At 45.2% G+C, this 21,118-nt stretch overlaps 1 protein-coding gene across 3 annotated transcripts; it reads right to left on the reverse strand.

The window, feature by feature from the left end:
• Positions 1–58: 58 nt before the first annotated feature.
• Positions 59–20,943, reverse strand: LOC118231671 (ras and EF-hand domain-containing protein homolog). Of its 3 annotated transcripts, XM_035425723.1 has the most exons (19): positions 20,697–20,943; positions 16,411–16,732; positions 14,071–14,182; positions 13,453–13,648; positions 12,606–12,752; positions 11,139–11,229; positions 10,561–10,656; positions 9,326–9,513; positions 8,874–8,945; positions 8,266–8,311; positions 7,839–7,927; positions 6,561–7,065; positions 5,571–5,703; positions 3,529–3,610; positions 2,826–2,940; positions 2,522–2,623; positions 2,040–2,116; positions 1,628–1,746; positions 59–1,531 (listed from the first exon to the last, which is right to left on the reverse strand). In XM_035425723.1, exons 2-18 carry the CDS (start codon positions 16,615–16,617, stop codon positions 1,647–1,649), a joined length of 2,358 nt encoding a protein of 785 aa, XP_035281614.1. In that variant the 5' UTR covers positions 16,618–16,732; positions 20,697–20,943; the 3' UTR covers positions 59–1,531; positions 1,628–1,646. The 3 variants fall into 3 exon arrangements, with proteins under 3 accessions (XP_035281614.1, XP_035281613.1, XP_035281615.1); XM_035425722.1 differs by having other exon boundaries at positions 59–1,746; XM_035425724.1 differs by lacking the exon at positions 20,697–20,943 and adding an exon at positions 19,801–19,996 and having other exon boundaries at positions 59–1,746.
• Positions 20,944–21,118: the final 175 nt, after the last annotated feature.

Genomic DNA, 21,118 nt, shown 5'->3' on the forward strand with positions numbered 1-21,118 from the left:
ACCAGAAAGGAGAATAATTTTAATAATCCAGGAGATTAATCAGAAACACATCTCACCCTTTCTGTGTTATATTTGTATTTATTCATAATTTACCTCACATATTTCTATTTTCATAATTAAACTCAATCATTAAACATATAACAGAAACTGTTTTTCCAATTGTACAGGAATGTGCAAATGCGATTGATAGAAACCAGAAATGAAAACAACAGTTTGCGAAACAGTGCTGACGTGTGCTGGTTTGGTGCTCTGCTCTGCAGTGTTCATTATCAGTGTTCATTTCACAGTGTACTTCGCTGAGTGTTAGAATAATAAAAGACAGATGCCCTTCTGATCCAGTGCAAAGTGATAAACAGAATCTCATACAATAGACAGTTTAGGACACAATCTAATTTTCCACAGTGGGGTATGTGCTCTTCTGTACTGTTTTAATGTCCTGGCCACCGGTCACCAGCAGAGGGCGCCACCGCACTAGAGAAGCTTTGAACAGGTTTCATTGATGCACAGAATGCTTTTAAACATCAGGCAAATCCATGCGCGTGGTAGCTAATGCTGTGTGCTGATGCGGATAAATTTTGACTTTTCAGGTGAATAATAACAGCACTATCGACATTTACACTGAAAAATAGGCCAGAGGATAACCAAATTATTTAAAGTTGACATATTCTAACAGGCTTCAGTGAATTCATGGTGACATCATGTTGAATCCCAAAAATACCTTTTCTACAGCGAAAGTACACTAAGCTGAATAAATATTTGTATTTATAATATTACAGCTTTTGACACACTTTCAAAATCACAAACAATAATTAAACATTAACTTCCATGTAAAAAGAAAAACATTCGGTAAGCTATTCAGGACAATACTGTACATACAACGCACAGTTCTTATTACTGTAACTACCACCTCTGTCACAAATACAGTAAACTGTAATTACACAATATTTTACATTATCATCCAAGGTTTTCAGTCATGGTGTGTGTTTACATGGTAACCAGATTCAAAGAAACCTCACTGGACATTTTAAGCTCAATAAGGAAAATGGTCTTTCTGTACTGTATTTTTTCCAGTTGCAGTAAAAGACCAATCAAAGATCAGAAGAGATGGACAGCCCCTTGTAGAAACTGTACTGTAGGACCATCTTAAAGTAAACAAAGCATCTTTCTCCCCTTTGATTTACAAGTAAAGCCATTCTGTTTTTGTTTTGAGGAGGAATTATTTTTAATTTTTAAAACTATTTACGTAGGAAAATAAATTGCTATTTTATATATAATAGTGCATCGAGAAACTAGATAAATTGGCAACATTAATAATGGAATTCACTCTTGTTGCTCAGATGTAATATTCATACAGCCAAGACTGGGTTCTCTTCAATGTCCCCTGCAGTAAGCTCTGGAGAGCCCACAGAACCTTTTAAATGTTTAAAGAGGTCCAGCGATAGAGGAACAGGACACAGGAGAACCAGACCGTGGGGCAGAGGAGAACTTGGGACGTGGGGCAGGAGGGACAGAGGAGGTGCCGGCTGTGGGGCAGGAGGGACAGAGGAGGTGCCGGCTGTGGGGCAGGAGGGACAGAGGAGGTGCCGGCTGTGGGGCAGGAGGGACAGAGGAGGTGCCGGCTGTGGGGGGACAGGGGAGGCCCAGCTTTACGATCGGGAGCAGCAGGATCTCTTGGTGTTACTGGGGGACTCCTGCAGTAACTGCACAGTCTTCTCCTTCTCCCGATCCTCCTGCGCCTTCAGAATCCTGCAACACACACACACACACACACACACACAGTATGAGCATGGTATGTGTAACTGTGTATGTGCGATGTTTTGTGCGTAAATGTGGTATGTTGTATAAGTGTGTAAGTGTAGTATGATGAGTAAGTGTGTAAGTATAGTAAGGTAAGTGTGTAAGTGTAGTATGGTGTGTAAGTGTGGTATGGTGTATAAGCTTGAAGCTGGCAGGCCCAGGGGCATACTTATCCCATTCCCTTTAACATTAATATTCCCTGTAATATTAGACAGAACGTTCTGCATTAATTGAACACTTGCCTGGCCAGGTGAACCATGGACTCCACCACATTGTGACCAGAGAGGGCGCTGCACTCATAGAAGATCAGCTGGGAGTCCTGCAGAGGGGTGGAAGGGGTTCAGGGCAGGGAGTGGTAAATGCAGAGATATTAGTATTCCAAGCAGCGAAGCAAACCCTATTGTTTTTGTTAGGATTTTTTCTCTCGTTTCACTTCAAGCAATCGTGAGCTGGAATGGCCCAGAATCACTCATGAGGAACAAATCAGTCTCAAGGACCCTTCAAGTGTGCCATACTGAATTTTTCACACCAATTTTCAAAATGCTTCTTCTCCTTGAGAAATTGTCTGATTTGGATGAAATTTGGGATCTTGCCTCATCTCAAGTACCTTTATGCAGGTGTTCCTTTCCTTGTGGTTATATTACAATATAGCCGAATGATGATCCAATCAATTTGCAGAGGGTGTAGCTTATCACTGTCACGAACAGGCCCCTTGCTCACTCACCTTGGCTAATTTGTCACCCAGTCTCTCCTGGACCTCCCTCGCGTTCTCTTTGTCCGTTTTGTTGCCCAGCAGCATGATGGGAATGGTTTCCCCGGCTCCTTCCTGGAAGCATCAGTGGCACCTCAGTGAGGCAGATAATTCAATACCTCTACCGAACGTTCCCACAACGCATCCAGCACCTACGCCAAACGTTCCCACAACACTTTCGGCACCTCTACCGAACGTGTGTAATAATGCTTATCCCTGTCCGTGCACAGGTTAGCCTGATCGGCAGCATCAGGGCTCACCTGTACGCCTGACTCACCTGTATGCTGGTCAGCCACTGGCGAACGGCGGTGAAGGTGTGCACGGAGGTGATGTCATACATGACCACAACTCCGTCTGCTTTCCGGAAGAACTGCTTGGTGATGCTGCGATACCTGCGCAAGCAAACACGCCTTCAGCAAGGTAACCGGGTTCTCACCTGTAGTGAAGGCCAGGGGCATATAGAGGGGCTGCAGTGCTGGTGATTTCCACTCTGTCTAGCTCACTGACGGACTCTTATCACTGCTGCTTTTTAGACTTTTATATTCAATCGTTTTTTTTCTTTTTCCCATATTTGGAATGGCCAATCATGTTCCTCCTCACTGCAGCAGGTCTGCTAGCTGAAGTGCTCCGGTTTGCTATCTGAGCTGTGCAGTCCACCAGCTGAGCTGCGCAGCCAGTGCGTCAAAGGAGTGCACTTAATTTGCAGCTGTTACAGGCACACTGCACGTCTCTGGTCAACCAGAGGAGGCGCTGGTGCATAATGAGATGAGGACCATCCAGCTGACCAATGAGTACGATCCCCTCCCTCCCCGGGCAACCCTACAGCCAATCATGGTGTGGGGGCTGCCAGACCTGGTTCTACAGCAGATAACAGCAGTCATCACTACACTGATAACACACAGTCCTGGCTGAATTGAGTATACTTTTGATTTTAAAGGGAAACAGACAGGACTGTGAGAGTAAAGGCTCGTGGATCTCACCTCTCCTGTCCAGCTGTGTCCCACATCTGCAGGGCCACCTTGCTGTTCTCCACAATCAGCGTCTTCACACTGTAGTCTATACCTGCGGGAAACCCAAAGAGCGCAGGACAGGACCTCAGAACTGAACCCCAGATGCAATTTATTTGAGGTATTGGTTAGTGTGTTAACACAGACACACAGCATCATTGATGCGAAACACCATGAGTGCTAATGGCTCCTCACCAACACACTCACGTTCAGCATTTTAAGCTTGCTAAACGTGAGTGTGTTGGTGAGGAGTTACAAGCCAGCTATGGAGGTGCTTTATATCTAAAATACTACAAATACAAAACTGAAAACAAATCAGTAAAAAGTGTTCAAGGCCGCTACATTTCAGGTAAAAAGTCAGTTTTCCGTAACTTCCTAAGTAGAGCTGCAGGGAGGCACCGTTTCCCCCAGTACTCTCTCATGTAGAAAAATCAATTTTAATGAGAAAATATGCATCATTTCCAGATGGGAAAGTCAGATGAAAGCGCAGCCATTGATTTTTAGAAATAATTTTTTGCAAAAAATAAAGAGCAAAGTACTCATCCAAAGGAGAAAAACAAACCCGAAAGGTCAGAAATCACAGGGCTTTTAAATACAGTACTTCACTGCAGTCAGCTCTTAGTGCTCATATTAAAAGTACGATCCCACCTTTAGATACACTAATATTTACAAGAATTAACATTTAAACAAAAAAAAAAGCAACGTTACTGTACAAAAGTAGCAGGATAACTCTCAAAAAGGATACATCATGATACAAACAAACTAAAGCAGATGAAAAGATATGGTTAAAAGGTTTCTCATTAAATAAAAAAACATATCAGAAAACAGAAAAGCTCTCTTCAGCACTAATGGATGCAGTGAGTGAGAAACTACTGTGTGTGTGTGTGTGTGTGTGTGTGTGTTGCTGATAATTCGCACACTGCTGTCACTGTGCAAGAAAAAGTCCACTGTAACTGGAACAGCCAGCAGCTCTGCCTGTCCGACAGTCATCATTACATTATGAAGAGAAAGAGTCTTGCTGAACTGGGGAGAATCCTGTTGTGGGGTGAGAGACCGCAGAGAGACTGCAGGGTAAAGAAACCACAGGGTACAGAGAGACAGCAGCGTATAGAGACCACAGGGTACAGAGACCTCAGGGTACAGAGAGACTGCAGGGTATAGAGAGACCTCAAGGTAAAGAGAGACCACAGGATACAGAGAGACAGCAGGGTATAGAGAGACCTCAAGGTAAAGAGAGACCACATGGTAGCGAGAGAATGCAGCGAGAGATTTCCCTTCAAGCCCCTGCATGTGACGGTGTTTGGCCCCGTGCTTTTCTGTGCTGCTCAAACACACGCCCTCACGCACTAATCTTCCACGCTGAATGCACACAAAGAGTTAGATAAAGAGTTTAAGACAAGAATGAGCCATTGTTCTTCGGCCAAATGTTTCTGCACGAGAAGGGCTAACAAGCATGTTTCCGTGATCTTTATTCCTACAGCGTGTTCAACTACGACGAATGCGACTACGGTAAAATTCCCACACCAGTCATTACAGCCCCCAGTGGGCTGTAACTCTGTAGAGCAGAGACTGTAGGGGGGTCTAGCATTGAGGCCTGTACTGCTCTCCGGCTGTACACCACACATGAACTCGCCCACTTGTCGAGAATATGGCGAAGGATGACTCATCTGACCATATCACCTTTTTTTCCACATTTGTGTCCACTCATTTATTCAGGTTTTTACTTTAATTTGTCACCCATCTGTATATGCAGCACTATGTGCCGTTCATGCCGGAAGTAGGTACACTTACAATTTAGGCATTTTCCAGACTTGCACAAATTCCATTTTCACACACAATCTATTTTTACAGATAAGATATTTTCTTTGCTTTACTCTGCACAAGGGTACAACCGTGTACTGTTGTTACAAGCTCAGTTCCTTACCCATAATGCTACACTGCTACCTAGGACAGGTAGAGGGTGCTATATGCAATGAGAGCTACAATTATGGTGTTATATACTGCACTATACATACCCACAGTTGCAGAGGTTCCTGGGTAAAAGCAGTCGTCACAGAAACGGCGCAGCAGAGACGTCTTGCCCACGCTGGAATTCCCCACCAGCACGATCTTAAAGAGGCGGTCTGGAGTGGAGGCCACGCCCTCCTCCTAAGAGTGACAGACACAGCAGGTCACTCCTGGACAAGTCTGATGGTCACAAAATTGAATAACAAAAAAAACTTGATACACTAAAAAATAAAAATACACTGACTTTAATTTTCTGTTTCTGACTGAATACGCCCAAAGTCCTGCTGGTATCAAATGAGTAGCAGCTACATTTGTCTGGTGGACTTTTAATTTGTGCTAAAATGGCTGAAAGGACAGTTGATGACTGATGATCTGAGGAGACTGCTTAAAAAGTGCTGTTTCAGAAATTAGGCAAAACATAGGAGTTGTTTAAGAGCGCTATACATGGACACACACACCTGAGGCAGCGTAGTTACACCATACAGCCTGACCTAATAAGAGAGCAGCTCAGTCAGACCGTACACTTTGTCCTTATAAGAGAGAAGGCCTGCTCTGGCCTCCTGAGAAATGGCGCACCTGCCTCCACCATGTGACCTTCCTCCCGTATGCCAGTTCATCTGATATGGAAAACCCGCACACCTTTCCCTCTGGGTTAATTATCAACTGACAGGTACAGACCCATTATATGGGTTCTGCATGGGTACAGACCCACTACACAGGTGCAAGAGAGTTGTGTCGGGGTGTGTAGAGGAACCAAGCTCGTGGTTTGGAGGTTGCAGGTTCAACTCCCGAGTGGAGCATTGCTATCCTACTTTGCTCTGGATAAGCGCATCTGCTAATTGCCTGAATGTGTAAAGTAAATTGGTAGCAGAGAGAGAGGGCGATATATTCCTAGGGAACATGTGAAAAACAGGAAATAAAAAAGTTTAAAGCTTAAAAGCAAAGTACATTTTAAAAAGTCTTTTACAGTAAAACAGCAGACAGGGTGCACAGCTTACCTGCCGGATGGTTTCCTTGCCGACAGGCTGCCCCCTGGGGGAGGAGGGCGTGTCTGTGTCAGTGAGGGGCGTGTCTGTGTCAGTGTGGGGTGTGTCTGTTTCAGTGAGGGGCGTGTCCGTGTCATCGTGGGGAGTGTCTGTGTTGGCGGGGGAGGGGTGAGCCCTCTGCTCTGTGGGTGGGGAGTCCTGTAGGGTTTCGGGAGCAGTGGAGGTCAGAGGGCAGGGGTAAATGTCACTCATCTCCAGATCTGAGCACTCCTCCCCCTCCCCCTCCTCCTCCTGCTCCTCCTGCTCCTCCTCGCCCCACTGCTGCAGCTGAGCCTGGTAGTGCTGCTGCAGCAGGTGGGGCAGGTGGTCCTCCTCGATGGAGATAATCCTCTGGAGCTGACCTTTACCGGGGCCCGCTTTCGAACCCAGAGCCTCGGCGCTGAGGCCCGGCCCCTGCCCGTTCACACCCCCCAAGCTCTTCATCGCGGACAGCAGTGCCAGGTCGTCCTCATCGTCACTAATGAACGAGAGAGAGAGAGAGAGACGTCCTCTGTGTGTTATTCAAGAGCGTGTGCTACCCACAGACCACTACATGTGTTACTCTGCACCATGTCACTCAATTTAATCGCCTCCAAACCCACAGACAGCACAGCTACAGCTGCACGCTGACAGTAAATAAGCACTGCAAAACAAATAAGTCTGGAGCACACTGATACAAAATAAGCCCTTTAACGGTGAAAAATAAAACGGATGCATTTCAACGCTACTGTGTCATGATCGGTCATATAAGAGAGGCATAGTACAAAATCAGCAGCTCTTAGTCTCCAACAGATGTAGCCAATGATTGACACAGATCACGTGCTTCCAACAGGGGCAAACATAAGGCCTGTATTTGAATATAGACTACCAGAACAATCACCGCAATACTTACAGCAATACAAATGAGACAACTAAAAAACAAATCACCAATCGGAAAAAACAATCGACAATAATAAATTGTGTTTCTGTTATGCTGAATATCAACACTTATAGAAACCAGGACAGATTAAGAAACTCGTTGAGACCCCAGGGTTCAACCATATTGAGGGTATAACTCCAAAGTGAATCTCTACAGAGAAGACGATTCGCAACGTAAACATGCCCTGCGTCTGACACAGCTCTCAGTCGGAGCAGTACCCATCCTCCACCCTTTGCCCTTTCATGGCATGGCAACTGTTCAGGTGTCCCTTACTTTCCAGTAATGGCACAACTCTGTGCGTTAAAGTCACCGAACGCGTCTGAAACGCCCACCTTTTTAAGGACTGCTGCCTCTCGTCGTGGTGCAGCCCCAGCCACCCTGGCCTGTGCTTCCGGGACTTTCTGAGCGAATCCTTGGATTTCTGCCGCGGAGTGAAGAGCGGGAGTCATTTCTCCGGTTTCTTTTCAAAGTAAGAACACCGAAGTTTGTCTGACAAAAATTCGCTACAAATGCTAAAAGCGTTTTCATAATAATACTCTCCTACAGTGTGGCTCCCTAAATATCAATCAGTTGCACAGTTCTCCGAATGACAATAGGAAGGGAGATGCATACGCAGCTTCATTAACTTAACAAATTATACCTTATTATCAGAATATGAAAAACCGAGAGACATTGAGCAGGTGTTCCGGTCCATGTCTACCATGTGAATCCCTGTGGTCTGACTCGATCCCGCAGCTCATAAAAAGCACAGGTACTTACTGAGTAACACACGTCCCGCTCGTCTCTCAAGAGTTTATTCATTTCCCTGGACAGAATTTGGGGGGTGGGGGGAGGGGAGTGGGGGACACAGAATATCAAGCGGTATGAGCACATATTGTACAAAGCAGCTGGATTAACTAAGAGAGGGACATGTACAACATACATGTAAAATATATGTGCTATATATGAAATATGCTGAATGTGTATTTGCACCACTGTAATTGAGACTCCTCTTAATGTCCAAACTGCACACTTACACAGATGTGACTGCCAGGTGAGAGGGTTCTATTGCTTCTACTGTTCTACTGGCATTAGAACATTAAGGGATACAGGGTGTAAGATGAACTGTATTGAGGTGACAAGATGAGACAACAAGACTGAGCTATCTTATTCTTTCTGCAGAAACCCTGCTATACGCACATTACATACTGTATACATGCATCATGTGTGTGTATCGCGGGATTACATACACACACATGTTCAGCAGGTCCAGACTGTGTCCGGTTCTGCTAGGTTCTGTACCTCAGCAAATCCAGACAGTTTGTGGTTCTGTAATGTTCCGAACCATAGAAGGTGCAGATTGTGTGCGGTTCTGCTAGGTTCTGTACCTCAGCAGGTCCAGCTGTTTTAGAAGGCTCGCCCTCTCTCGCTGCATCCCCTCTGTGACTCGATACAGCTCCCTGTTCACAAAACCACAAACAAAACAGCTCACACACACCTCTGCACACAGGATCCTTCACTCTGCACACAGGATCCTTCACACAGTATAGAGATCTGCTTCATAACTTCATAGCAGAGGCAGGCGCTGGTCATTCACATTTATGACTCTGTGATAACTCACATCTCGTGTTCCTGTAGCAGCGCACGCACGCACGCACACACACACACGCACGCATGCACACAGACACAATTACCAGTCTGTTATATGCGAGGGAGAGAAGATTACTCACAGCTCGCGGTCCTGGTGCAGCGCACACACATACACACACACACACACACACACACACACACACACGCACAGTTATCAGTCTCTTATAAGTGATGGAGGGAGGGGGCTCACAGCTCGCGGTCCTGGTGCAGGTGGGAGGCCTCCTCCTGCAGGCGGCTGAGGCTCTCCTGGGCAAGACTGAGCTCCTGGCAGGTGTGTCTCAGCTCCCGCTGCAGCTCCTCATTGGTCTGTTTGAGCTTCACGTTCTCCACCCTGCTCTCCAGCTGCTGGCTCTCCAGGTCCTGACACTGCAGCTCCAACTGCACACACACACACAGGCGTCAAATATGAACACACACACACACACACACACACACACACAGGCGTCACATATGTACACACACACGCATGCAAAACACAAACCCACACACAAACACACGCACATACAGGTGTCACATATGTACACATGCAGGCATGGAAAACACAAACACACACACAAGTGTCACGTACGTACACACATGCATGCAAAACACATACCACACACACACGCACACACACACATACAGGCGTCACATATGTACACACACACACACGTAAAACACAAACACACACACACACACGCACAGAGGTGTCACATATGTACACACACGCATGCAAAACACAAACACACGCACACATGCACACGCACAGTAATTCTGCACGTTAACACAAGCTGCGTTAATCCAGCATTGATCCAGCTTCATGCTGGCATTCCTTTTGTACAGAAACGATGTTTACAGAGAGAAACGCGGAGCTACTCATTAGCGGCAGTAATTAAGGCCCACCAAGCACCCCGTAAACAGCTTTTAATGACTGTGCCAAGGAAGATGCCAGCTTCTCTTTATTAAGAAAGAACTCAGGGAAATTTACAAACTCATGTTGACTTTCAGCACAATTAGCTTGGGTGGACTGCAGAGGCAGTACACAGATTTGTACACTGAAAGTCACGTAATGAGAGGCCAAGCCGAAACAGCTCACTTCTCTGATGGGTTACGCTAAATCAGTTACAGCAGCTGTATCTGCCATCATAACTAATATCATTTATAGAGCTAGAGTGACAGTCAAACCTGTTGACTGGGTGGATGGGAGCTGGAAAATGTTTGTGGGAGAGCGTGGGATGGAGAGTGGTGAAACTGGATGGGGCGTGGTGAAACTGGATGGGGCGTGGTGAGACTGGATAGAGAGCGGTGAGAATGGACGTAGAGTGATGAGACTGGATCGAGAGTGGTGAGAATGGAATGGAGAGGGGTGACACTGGATGGAGAGTGGTGAGAATGGATGTAAGGTGGAGTCAGGCAGAGGAATAAAGAAGTAGATGCAAATCTCACCCTCCTGTGTTTGTGAAAGATCTGCTCCAGCTCCTGCTCCTTGTGGTTGAGCTGCTGCTCCAGGTCCTGACTGCGTGACAGGAAGCGCTCAGAATCCTGCAGGAAAGAGGAAGAAAGACTGCTAGAGCACTGCATGCTGGTTACCACAGTCCTATTTGCCGGCACCAACTGTACTTGTGCATGCTAGATAAGTAAAACAGCACCTGTAGCAGTGTATGCCAAGGGTGAGCATACTGTAGCAGTACATTCTGGGTGAGGTGATGATACCTGTAAGGGTGCATGCTGGGCATGGGTGACAGTTCTTGTAGCAGTGCACACTAGGTAAGAGCAATGTACCTGTTGCAGAGCATGCTGGGTAAGGGTGATGTACATGTAGCAGTGCATATGGGGTAAGGGTGACAGCAACTCTAGCAGTGCATGCTGAGTAAATGTGACCACACCTATAGCGGTGCATGCTGGGTAAGGGCGATGTATGTGTAGCAGTGCATACCGGGTAAGGGTGACAGCACCTGTAGCAGTGCATGCCGAGTAAGGGTGTGCATACTATAGCAGTGCATGCTGGGTAAGGGTGACCATACCTGCAGAAGGATCCTGTCCTTCTCAGACTTGATCTGTTGCTCCATCTCCTCGTACAGACGCTGAATCTCATCGTCATGAGTCGCAGATTTTCTGCAAAAACAACCTCAGCTCTGAGCTCTGTGCCGACTTCGCTTGATAAGAGGAAAATAGGTGAAAGCTCCGTGAATTAATTTCTATATCCTGAACCACAAGGACCCCCATTTACATTCCTCTTATACACGTGCCTTACGTAAGCCTTATAGGAGCCATCAGCACAACAACAGACAAAAGACGTGGTCGGGACATCACAAAGCATTGCTGTAGCACAGGTGCTAATCAAACGCACATACAGACACCAGAGAAAGCGGCAATTAAAAACACTCTTTTAGACTGCCAATTAAAATCACTCAATGTACGTTCAGTGAGTGCACATTCCACTACCTGCATGCTCCTAATTCTCACTTACAGGGGAAAAGATTCAAAGAATGTATTGCTGGTCTTAGTAAAGTCACACTGTTTACAGACACACATGTTTTTCCTGCAGATTACTGGTCATTTGAAAAGGATAAATTACACATTCTGTAAGGCATTACTGTACCACCATACCCGGACCTTCGAACGTATCCTTGAACGTGATAAAGAAGCTGTCCATTAAATCACATTTACAAGGAAACCTGAGTGAGGAGATGAAATAAGAAAGCTGTATCTGATGGTATTCCTACAAGGACCAAATCAGCCTTTCAGGGTTTGATAGCAAATGGTTGTTTTTCAATAAGTGGGGGGCCATGTTGGGCTGGTTGTTTGTAAAAAGTGGGGTGTTTACGCAGCAGTTGCTTTCATGTGTTGTTTATTCACTCACCGGCCACTTAAAAACACTCTAAAATCATAAACCATTGAAGGACTGAAGTGTCGGCAAATTTAGGGTTAAAGAGATTCAGAGATTCCAGACGAGGGCAGGAGTTTAACAGGCTCACTATGTGACAAGTCAAAAAGTCACATGTTCATTCTTCTGAAAGGCCCAAAGTCTGTCAGCACAAGAGCCCTGACCTCCCTATTCCACTCACGTCTAAGCTCATACATTCGTAACAGGCATCCCCATTCTCCATCCACCCATTATCTAACCCGCTTATCCTGGTCAGGGTAAGCGGGTGGGAAGGGGGGATGGGGGGAAGGAGCCTATCCCAGCATGCACCGGGTGAGAGGCAGGAAGCACCTCCATTCTGTGCTAAATAATTTTTTAAAATGTTTTTATGAGTGAAAGAACACTTCAACATTTGCATCTCAAAGATCCACAGTATCTGTGATGACTCAGTTTGATGCATTTTTCAACACATATTCACAAATGGGTGTGACCAAGGCCAATATTAGTGGGGTTGGATGACCTGTTGTTGGACGCACATCTTTATGAATATTAACTGACACAATCAGGAGGAAGTAGAAAGGTTGAGCTGGTCACCTGGTTCCCATACAGACTGTGTGGCACTCACCTCTTGAGGGCGCTCTCCATCTCCTTCTTCTCCTGGTTGGCCTCGTTGATCTGGAACGTGACCCTGGCCAGGAACTCCTCAAAGTTGGACAGGAGGTGAGGCTCATCCCGACGAAGCTGGGCCCACAGGCTACGTACCTGGGCTGGGCTGGGGGCAGGGCAGGAGAGGTCAAATTTGGGTATGGTCTACGCCTAGAGAGGAGACGTTGGGCTCATTCCAATTACATATTTTATCCCTCTTAATCACCTCAGTCCCCGCCTGACCGGGAAATTGATCGAGGTATGCCATTGTTAAGGACATTCCAACCCGTAATATGCTCCTCGGAGGAGCCTGGAGGCTCCTGGAGGATGCTTCAGCAAGGATACACGAGTGCATCCTTTGCCGAAGTATCTTTTGGAACGTGTGACATATCGGCCTGTGGATCCACCTCTCCACATCTGTCATGTCTGTAATTGATGTGGCTTAAAATTGACTGAGTAAGGGCGTTCCATTTGCCTAACACACGTTTCCTTGATTCCGCCGTCCATGTGTCCCTCCCTCGCACCCTTTCCTTGCGTCCTTCATTGGATGGAGCCAAGCAGCGAGGAAAGAACGCAACTGGAATGAGCCCACCGTGCTAAGTCTCATAGCATCAGACAGAAACTACTGCAATTGACAAAGAGCACCTTCACAAGAGCTTGGAAACAGTTTCCGAACAGAAACTAAATGAGCCACAGACATTTAAATTTGATTTGTTTCAACATGTGGTACAGCACAGAGACCAGGCCCCGCCTCATCTCCACAGCCCTGCCCAACCCTGTAGCCCCGCCCAAGCCCCACCCCATCCCTTCAGCCTCTCTGCTCTTACTCCTCAAAGATGCTGCTGGCGCCCAGGCTCTCCATCAGCATGCAGAAGTGTCTCTCCTCATCATCCTCGCCTCTCACCAATCGCGCCTCCCACTGCCTCTGGTACAGCACCTCCAAGGAGCCTGGCGCCACGCACGCCTCCCCCTCCACCTCCCCCGCCTCCGCCACCGAGATTCTCCGCCCAAACAGGAAGTGACCTGCACAGGGACATCACCCAACACAATCTATCACATTAATGCCAACAACCCCCAACACATCACTAACGCCAACACCTGTGACCTGTTACCAACTGTTACCATGCATACTTCATGTAAATATATTTTTATGGTCAAACTAATTCATTTCTTAAATCTTTAAGTCAAATTTTTGAATTCCTGACAAAATAATGAACTATATAGTTAACATCTTCAATGCAGTTTTCATATAATCATTTTCAATGTGTTTTTGCTTTTAGTTTTTGAAGTAACTGCTTTCATTTTAAATAATGGAAGTATTTAAAACAGTATAAAATGACCGAGGCAAATAACATAACCCTGTCCTCTTCCGTTCTAAATGCTCCAACAAAAGACTGACAGCTTGGAGCTGACATGTGACATCTGAGCGGCCAATCAGAACCCACTGAATCCGGAAGAGAACTCCTCCAGGGTGAGGTAGCCGTTGGCATCGGTGTCCAGCGTGTCGAAGACGTTCTCCAGCTCGTCTGCGCTGAGGGACAGGCTCCTGTGCAGTCTCTGTCACACACAAGGTTCAGGACGGGGTCAGCCAATCAGGTTTAATACGCCTTCCACCATCACAGCTTTCAAAAGACCGCTGCTGTGTTCACAGGCACATAAACCCAACACCTGTCAATCACCTGAAGCAGGGAACAATCACACTATGAGGGGGAATTTGTCAATGCACCCTCGTCTTCCCAAGAGACTATGTACTCTAGCCAATTAGCTCCGATGCTTTCTTTCAAAATATTCAATTTGATCGCAGCTAGCAACATTAATTGTTTCAGGAATGTTACATCTTCCAATTTTTTTCTTAAACTTTCTTATCACATCTTGTTAACAGAGCAGTGGGCTTCTCATGTGAGTGTAAGTAACACTTACATGAAGGAGTTAAATCCACACAGGATTAGCTGCACATTACATATCAAACACATAAAACACAGTGTACTCCAGAGCTGCTGAATCTACAGCATACATTAAACACATCGTACTCAAGTGCTGCTGGACCAGCAAAACATGTCAAACTCAGTGTACTTAAGCCGTGCTGGACGTGCAGCAGAAAGACTCACTTTGCATAAAGCTCCATTTAGAAGCATGTTTATTCTAAACAGGGTTTTTTTGTTTGTTTTTTTTGTATGAATACAGCAGGCATCGTGGGTAAATTATGCATTGGTTTGGTTTGATAAACAGGATCAGAGCTCTTCAGTGCGTGAGGCTGAACTGTAAGGACAAAGGCAAAGCAGAGAGGAACAGAGACTGCATCTACACAACAATGCAGAGAGGAGAGGAGGAGAGGAGGAAGGGAGAGGCGAGGAGAGGAGGAAGGGAGAGGCGAGGAGGGGAGGGGAGGAGGAGAGGGGGAACGGAAGGTCGCCTATAATAAGAGCCTGAGGTTGTCAAGGGCCCCCACACTACAAAAAAATATCTGTCTTAACAAGTGTTTTAGCCTTATGATGAGACTTCAAATCTTTTTTTTCTTTCAAGTACAAAATATTAGCTTGTTTTAAGTTACTGCTTAAATTAAACTGTCTTACCCCACTGGCAAATCTTGAAAGAAGTCAAACAGACACCCCCATTGGTAATCTTTTGCCTTGTTTAGCAAAAAAAAAAAAAGTAATAGAAATAATATAAAGTCTAAATATAAGACTAAAATACTTATTAAGATCAACATACATTTTGGTGTTTGCAGCGCAACCCCTTGAACCCACAGTGTTCACTAGTGTTGGAAGCCCTGATCAGCCCAGGTGGGGCAGAGTGGGCATGGTGGGGCATGGGCGTGGGTGGGGGTGGGGGTGTGTGTGGGGGCAGGGGCAGGGCATGGCAGGGTGGGCGGGGCATGGCATCCTCCCACTTAATTACAACAGAAGCTGCTCTGGACTGCCGCTGTTCTCACAGCACATTTTATCACATGGGGGGCGGGGGGGCGCACACAGCTTTCATCACCATAACTGCCCTTTGATTTGAGGCTCTTTTTAACAGTGAAACACAGCAGCAATTAATGCCCAGTGTGGCCGGCAAGAGATCTTACAGCAAAACCTTCTACATCTTACTGTCCAACAGCACAGCAAGGACCCATTCACACACAGCATGGAGATCTGTGTGAGAGTTTTATCAGCCCAGGACTGAGGGGAATACAGATGAACCATTCAATAAATGTATGCCGTTTGACAAAACTGGCATCCTGCAGTCATGTTTTCACCAGGTCAAGTGTAGGCTATACCTTGCGAATACCACACAGCTCACCACTTCACAAACACCACTGCTTACTCTCTGAGGGACTTCCCCCTCCACTATCTGTTTTCCTGGTGGAAACATTGTGTGTGTGTGTGTGTGTGTGTGTGTGTGTGTATTTGTATAGCACTTTTTACTGAGAACTGTCACAGAGACGCTTTACAGAGTAGTGAAAAAAGCCAGAAAAAAGGGCTGCTGTGTGTGTGTAAGTGTGTGTGTGTGTGTGTGTGTGTGTGTATTTGTATAGCACTTTTTACTGAGAACTGTCACAGAGACGCTTTACAGAGTAGTGAAAAAAGCCAGAAAAAAGGGCTGCTGTGTGTGTGTAAGTGTGTGTGTGTGTGTGTGTGTGTGTGTATTTGTATAGCACTTTTTACTGAGAACTGTCACAGAGACGCTTTACAGAGTAGTGAAAAAAGCCAGAAAAAAGGGCTGCTGTGTGTGTGTAAGTGTGTGTGTAAGTATGTGTGTGTGTGTGTGTGTATGTGTGTGTGTCTGACATGCACTAGCTGTACCTGCATATCTCTGCGAGTGATGAATCCTTTGTCTTCGATGTCACATATCCTGAAGAACTCCAGTGTTTTCTCCAGGATGGCGGTTGGGCCAGGGTCACTGAGGGCACCGGCGTTTCGCTGTGGGGTTCCAGTGTTCCTGGATACCTGGTCCCTCAGACAGACGCTGTGAGCCGCCTGGGTCGCGCTGGTACTGGGGGCTGCTTCCATGCTGTCGCTCTCTCTCTCAGCCCCCGACGGGGTAGAACCGGGCCCAGACCAGAAAACCCCCCAGCATCCGCTCACAGCCAGGTGATGATGTCACCGCTCATTATCGCTTAGCAACCTGAACAGGAAACAGGCAGGCAAACAGAGAAAGAGGATAGAACGCCGTGTACAAAAAACCTAACCCTTAACCTAACCACATACACAACTCTAACCCTAACCCTATAACCCCAACTCTAAACTCCAATCTCCACTTGTCACAACAGCTGCAAATGCTGCTTCTAAGTATTTAGGGAACACGGAAACTTTGGCTGAGTATGAACTTCATACAGCCAGTCATGTGTACACTCATACTTCACTTTCCTCTGGGTTCTTTCGCCCAGAACGAAAAAGAAAGGTGACAGACAGACATCAGCCTCAATTCAACAAAAACAAACAAAGATGTTTTCTTCACAGTTAGTGTGTTAATCATATTGAGTCCGGCACCTGCTAGACTGCCTAGGAAGAAATAACCCAGCCCTCTCTTTACCTGAAAAGTCAAACTTCAGCGTAAATAAATCTAAGATAACATGACAGTGTGCAGAGATGCGAAGAGCAATGATGTGACATTAATGCATAAGTGACCACATCAAAGACAGATATCACACAGTAATGCAACCATGGCAACTGAAGAAAAATCAATAGCAATCCATACTTCCGCAGAATGTGTTGAAAGGTGAATTCTGGTTAAAGGTCATTAGCCTGAGGCACGGTGCAGCTGGGATGTAAAGACATTTAGAGCGGACTCTGCCTATGGTCGCCTAAGGGAGGGGCTAAATCCTGCTCATCTTTGCAACAGCGTGTCGACGCGACTTCACCCCTTCAGTCAACAGACAGCAGGGCGGGATCCTGGGGCGAGGATAATCCCTTTATTGACATCTGTGGGTCGTGTCCCTGTAGGTTATCTAACCCTCCAGATTTGACGTGTTGGGGCCCAATGCACAAACTGGGCGGGGCCAGCTGATGGCCCTCGACTTGCAGCTGTTTTCTATGCCTGCACACCTGTGGCGTGATACACATGCACACCTGTGCCATGTTACACCTGCACACCTGCGCTGTGTTACACCTGCACACCTGTACCATGTTACACCCGCCCACCTCACTGTGTTACACCTGCACACCTGCACCATGTTACACCCGCCCACCTCGCTGTGTTACACTTGCACACCTGCACCATGTTACACCTGAACACCTGCACCATGTTACACTCGCACCACATTCCACCCACACACCTGCACCACATTACGCTCGCACACCTGTGCCACATTACAGCTGCCTGACCTAAACTTTTAAAATGTATTATCACTGAAATGTATTTCACGAATTATCCGCTGTTCCAGAGTCTAGATTAAAAATCAAGAGGTGATCGAGCCTTCACCATAATGGCCCCTAGGCTCTAGAGCAGCCACCCATACAATATTAGGTCTGCTGATACAGTCTCTGCTTTTAAAACCAGCATAAAAACTTTTTTTCTTCTTTTTTAATTCTTTTTTTTTTTACTGAACTGCCTTCTGTAATGATCGATAGCTATATACTGTGATTTTTACTTTTTACTTGCTGGGTCCTACTGCTGCTGTTTTATCATTTCCTTGTATTGTTTTTTTATAAAAATGTGTTTTACTTACTGTGCTTCTTTCCTCTCTTGGTTTTATTCTTATTCTTATTCTATTCACGTTTTATTATAGCTTTCTGAATGTTGCTGTTTTATTTGCTGTTCGTTCTTCCCTTTTATGCTGCTTTTACTGTACCCCTTGTGTTGTAATTATACTGTATACCTCATTCCTTTATCTGCTCTAGAAAGAACTGTGTGCTCTATGCTTGAAAGGTGCTATTTAAATAAAATGTATTATTATTATTATTATTATTATCTTTACACACAGACAAAACTTTCTCATACGTGCACAGAACATCATCTCAACATAGAAACCAGACTTACTCACATGTGCACAGACACAGTAAGATGATATGAATGACAGTTTAATCAGCAAAATGATTTGCCAAATACACAATTTAGAATTGGAGTTCTGACCCCAGAAAGCCTAACTCCAGACCTCTGCCACTTAGATCCCTCCGACTTTTACTCCACACACACACACACACACACAAACAAACACACACACACATGCACACGTCACTCAGCTTTCCTGAACCACAATGTACACCTTAACTACTAAAATAAACTAAACATAACTCACCAATGAGAAGATAGCAAATACATTTTATATTTTGTCTCAAAATGACAAGGCTTTGCATTGCCACACAGTTCTGTCATTCTTAACATTCTAAATTATGGCAACAGTCTTTCCATTTGTTCAGATTTTTCCATCTTTCTGTTGGATACAGAGCCTCTTTACACACAGCCCAAGTGAGCAGGAAATATATTTTCATTATACCTTCTACTGACACCTGCAATGTATGTGTTTTTTTTTTTTTCTTTCTTCTTCAGTGTTATCATTTACCTGGTGTATTTAGTTTAACTCGGTGATAGACTGCCATTGGTCTCACTAGGCAAACGGTTGTAGTAGTGGCTTGGCATTTGTGACGTAATCTAAGAATGCGTCTTACTAGCCAAACACAAACTCATATCAGGCTCATATCAGCACACACAAGAGGGAGGTCTGTTGCGGCTATTTCTAGTTTATCCCGTCTAACACCAGTCAATTTGAATATTTACTTCCTAGTTATTAAGGTTACCACAACATAATGTTTGTAGCCTTGGTAGTGCTACCTTAATGATCACTATATATTTTTTAAAGAGCCATACAGACGTGAGGTAACTGCGTCTGTCCAAGAACATGTTTACCAACACTTGGACATGCTCTAACCAAATAAACACGTTTTCTCTTAATTTAGCTTTGTCGGATAGAAATCTTTGCTCTATAGGACAATGCAATCTTGTTCGTTTAAAACATGCAGCTGCTGCAGCATGGGCTTCTGTGAAGGTTTATTTCCACTGTTTTAAAATCCAGATAATATATAACTGTATGTATCAAGCACGCCCTTCGGTGACTTCGTTCCCTCATCTTATTCAGTAGTGAAGGACGAACATTAACAATACAAACAACACTGGAAAGACCAATGGGACAGAATCTCCAGGTAAAACAGAAGAATTAGAGAAGTTTCTAGCAATCGCGCTTGACTAAAACTTACTGATCAAACTTGCCAAAACCAACACCTGTTGGTTGTTTCTCTGCTTCACTGCAACAGTGAACTGCTACGGTGCGACAGAGCTCGTGTTGCACGGTATCAGAGGGTCAATATGTGAGTTTTACTGCCTGCAGTCTTTATCAGTTCACTCGCCTACCCTGAGCCAGAGAACTGGTGCGCCAGAGTAGATTGAGAAAGGAAGCGGTCTTGCGGTAAAAGCAGCTGCTTTTTCCGACAAAGCGTGGAAATGGGTGTGTTTGTGGTTCGTTTGGTGTGTGCGTCATATTGACTTTACAAGCACTGAGCGTGTGATTCTGCAGTCAAACACGCTACTAAGACAGTGACAGCACATTTCAGAACCGTGCGTGTCTGTGGTAGGCTATATCTGCATCATCGCTGGTTGCAAACTCATATCACTTATAAAAGGACATCCAGTGCACGCTCGTTTAAGCGACATCCTAATATTTCAGCATGTTGTGGTATTATTTCTGCAAAATATAAAATATTTTGATCCCTAAACAAAAATTATCCTTGCTTTACTTTGAAAGACAACTGAAATCTGTTACTTTTACCAAAGGAAACAGGTTGTCAGCAATTATCTTTGCATTCTATAAGTTGACTATAGGAAGAGATCCGATTTAGAGAAACACGAACTAACTTTAACTACAATAAAAAGAACGTAGGTGCCAGTCTGGCTATTTGCGTTATTTTATGACTGAATTTGTGAATTAGGCTACTTCTCACTTTTAACACAGTGACGTGGACGTTATCTTGGAGTTACTCTTAACAAAGACCACGTGTGACATTTGCGCTTCATAAAATGACTTGAAACAAACCAAATATCAAATAGCTCCGATATAAAGTTGCATTTCACAGGCGGAATAAAAACAGAAACTTACATTTATGTCTGGCTCCGACCGAGATGTGGCACTGCTCCTAGCTCATACTTCAAGCGAACGCAAGCGGGTCGCTCAAGTTTGCTTTTTGTGTAGCCTGCTGTATAACTTTTAAGTAGCTCCAGTGAAATATTTAATGGTTTATAATGAGACCAGTCGGTCGACTCAGGAGAACTGCTTACATTCGGCTCGTGTCACTCTTTAAACGAGTATCCTACATCCAGGACACATAAAAACAGCGACTCCTTAAAGCGTGTAGGTGACTGTGGTCGGAGGGTGGGACTTATTGAACTAATGAAGCATCGTAGCCATAGCAACAGCGGCATTGCAAAGTTCAGCAATCCTACTCATCTTATGTTTGTGACAAAGTTATTTGATCTAATCATATTAAATACTGTAGCGTCCATGTGCTAGTGTAACACACG

The sequence above is a fragment of the Anguilla anguilla genome, chromosome 7 (genome assembly GCF_013347855.1).
Source record: "Anguilla anguilla isolate fAngAng1 chromosome 7, fAngAng1.pri, whole genome shotgun sequence".
Lineage (NCBI taxonomy): Eukaryota > Metazoa > Chordata > Actinopteri > Anguilliformes > Anguillidae > Anguilla > Anguilla anguilla.

What these genes read in the sequence shown, in the direction of transcription:
- LOC118231671 (XM_035425723.1), bottom strand. Translation starts at nt 16,617, where the DNA reads ATGGAAGCAGCCCCCAGTACCAGCGCGACCCAGGCGGCTCACAGCGTC. An exon ending in AGCGGGACGTGTGTTACTCA is followed by an intron (nt 7,928 to 8,265) that starts GTAAGTACCTGT and finishes ACTCCGCGGCAG; the next exon opens with AAATCCAAGGATTCGCTCAG. An exon ending in GCAAGGAAACCATCCGGCAG is followed by an intron (nt 5,704 to 6,560) that starts GTAAGCTGTGCA and finishes TGTCACTCTTAG; the next exon opens with GAGGAGGGCGTGGCCTCCAC.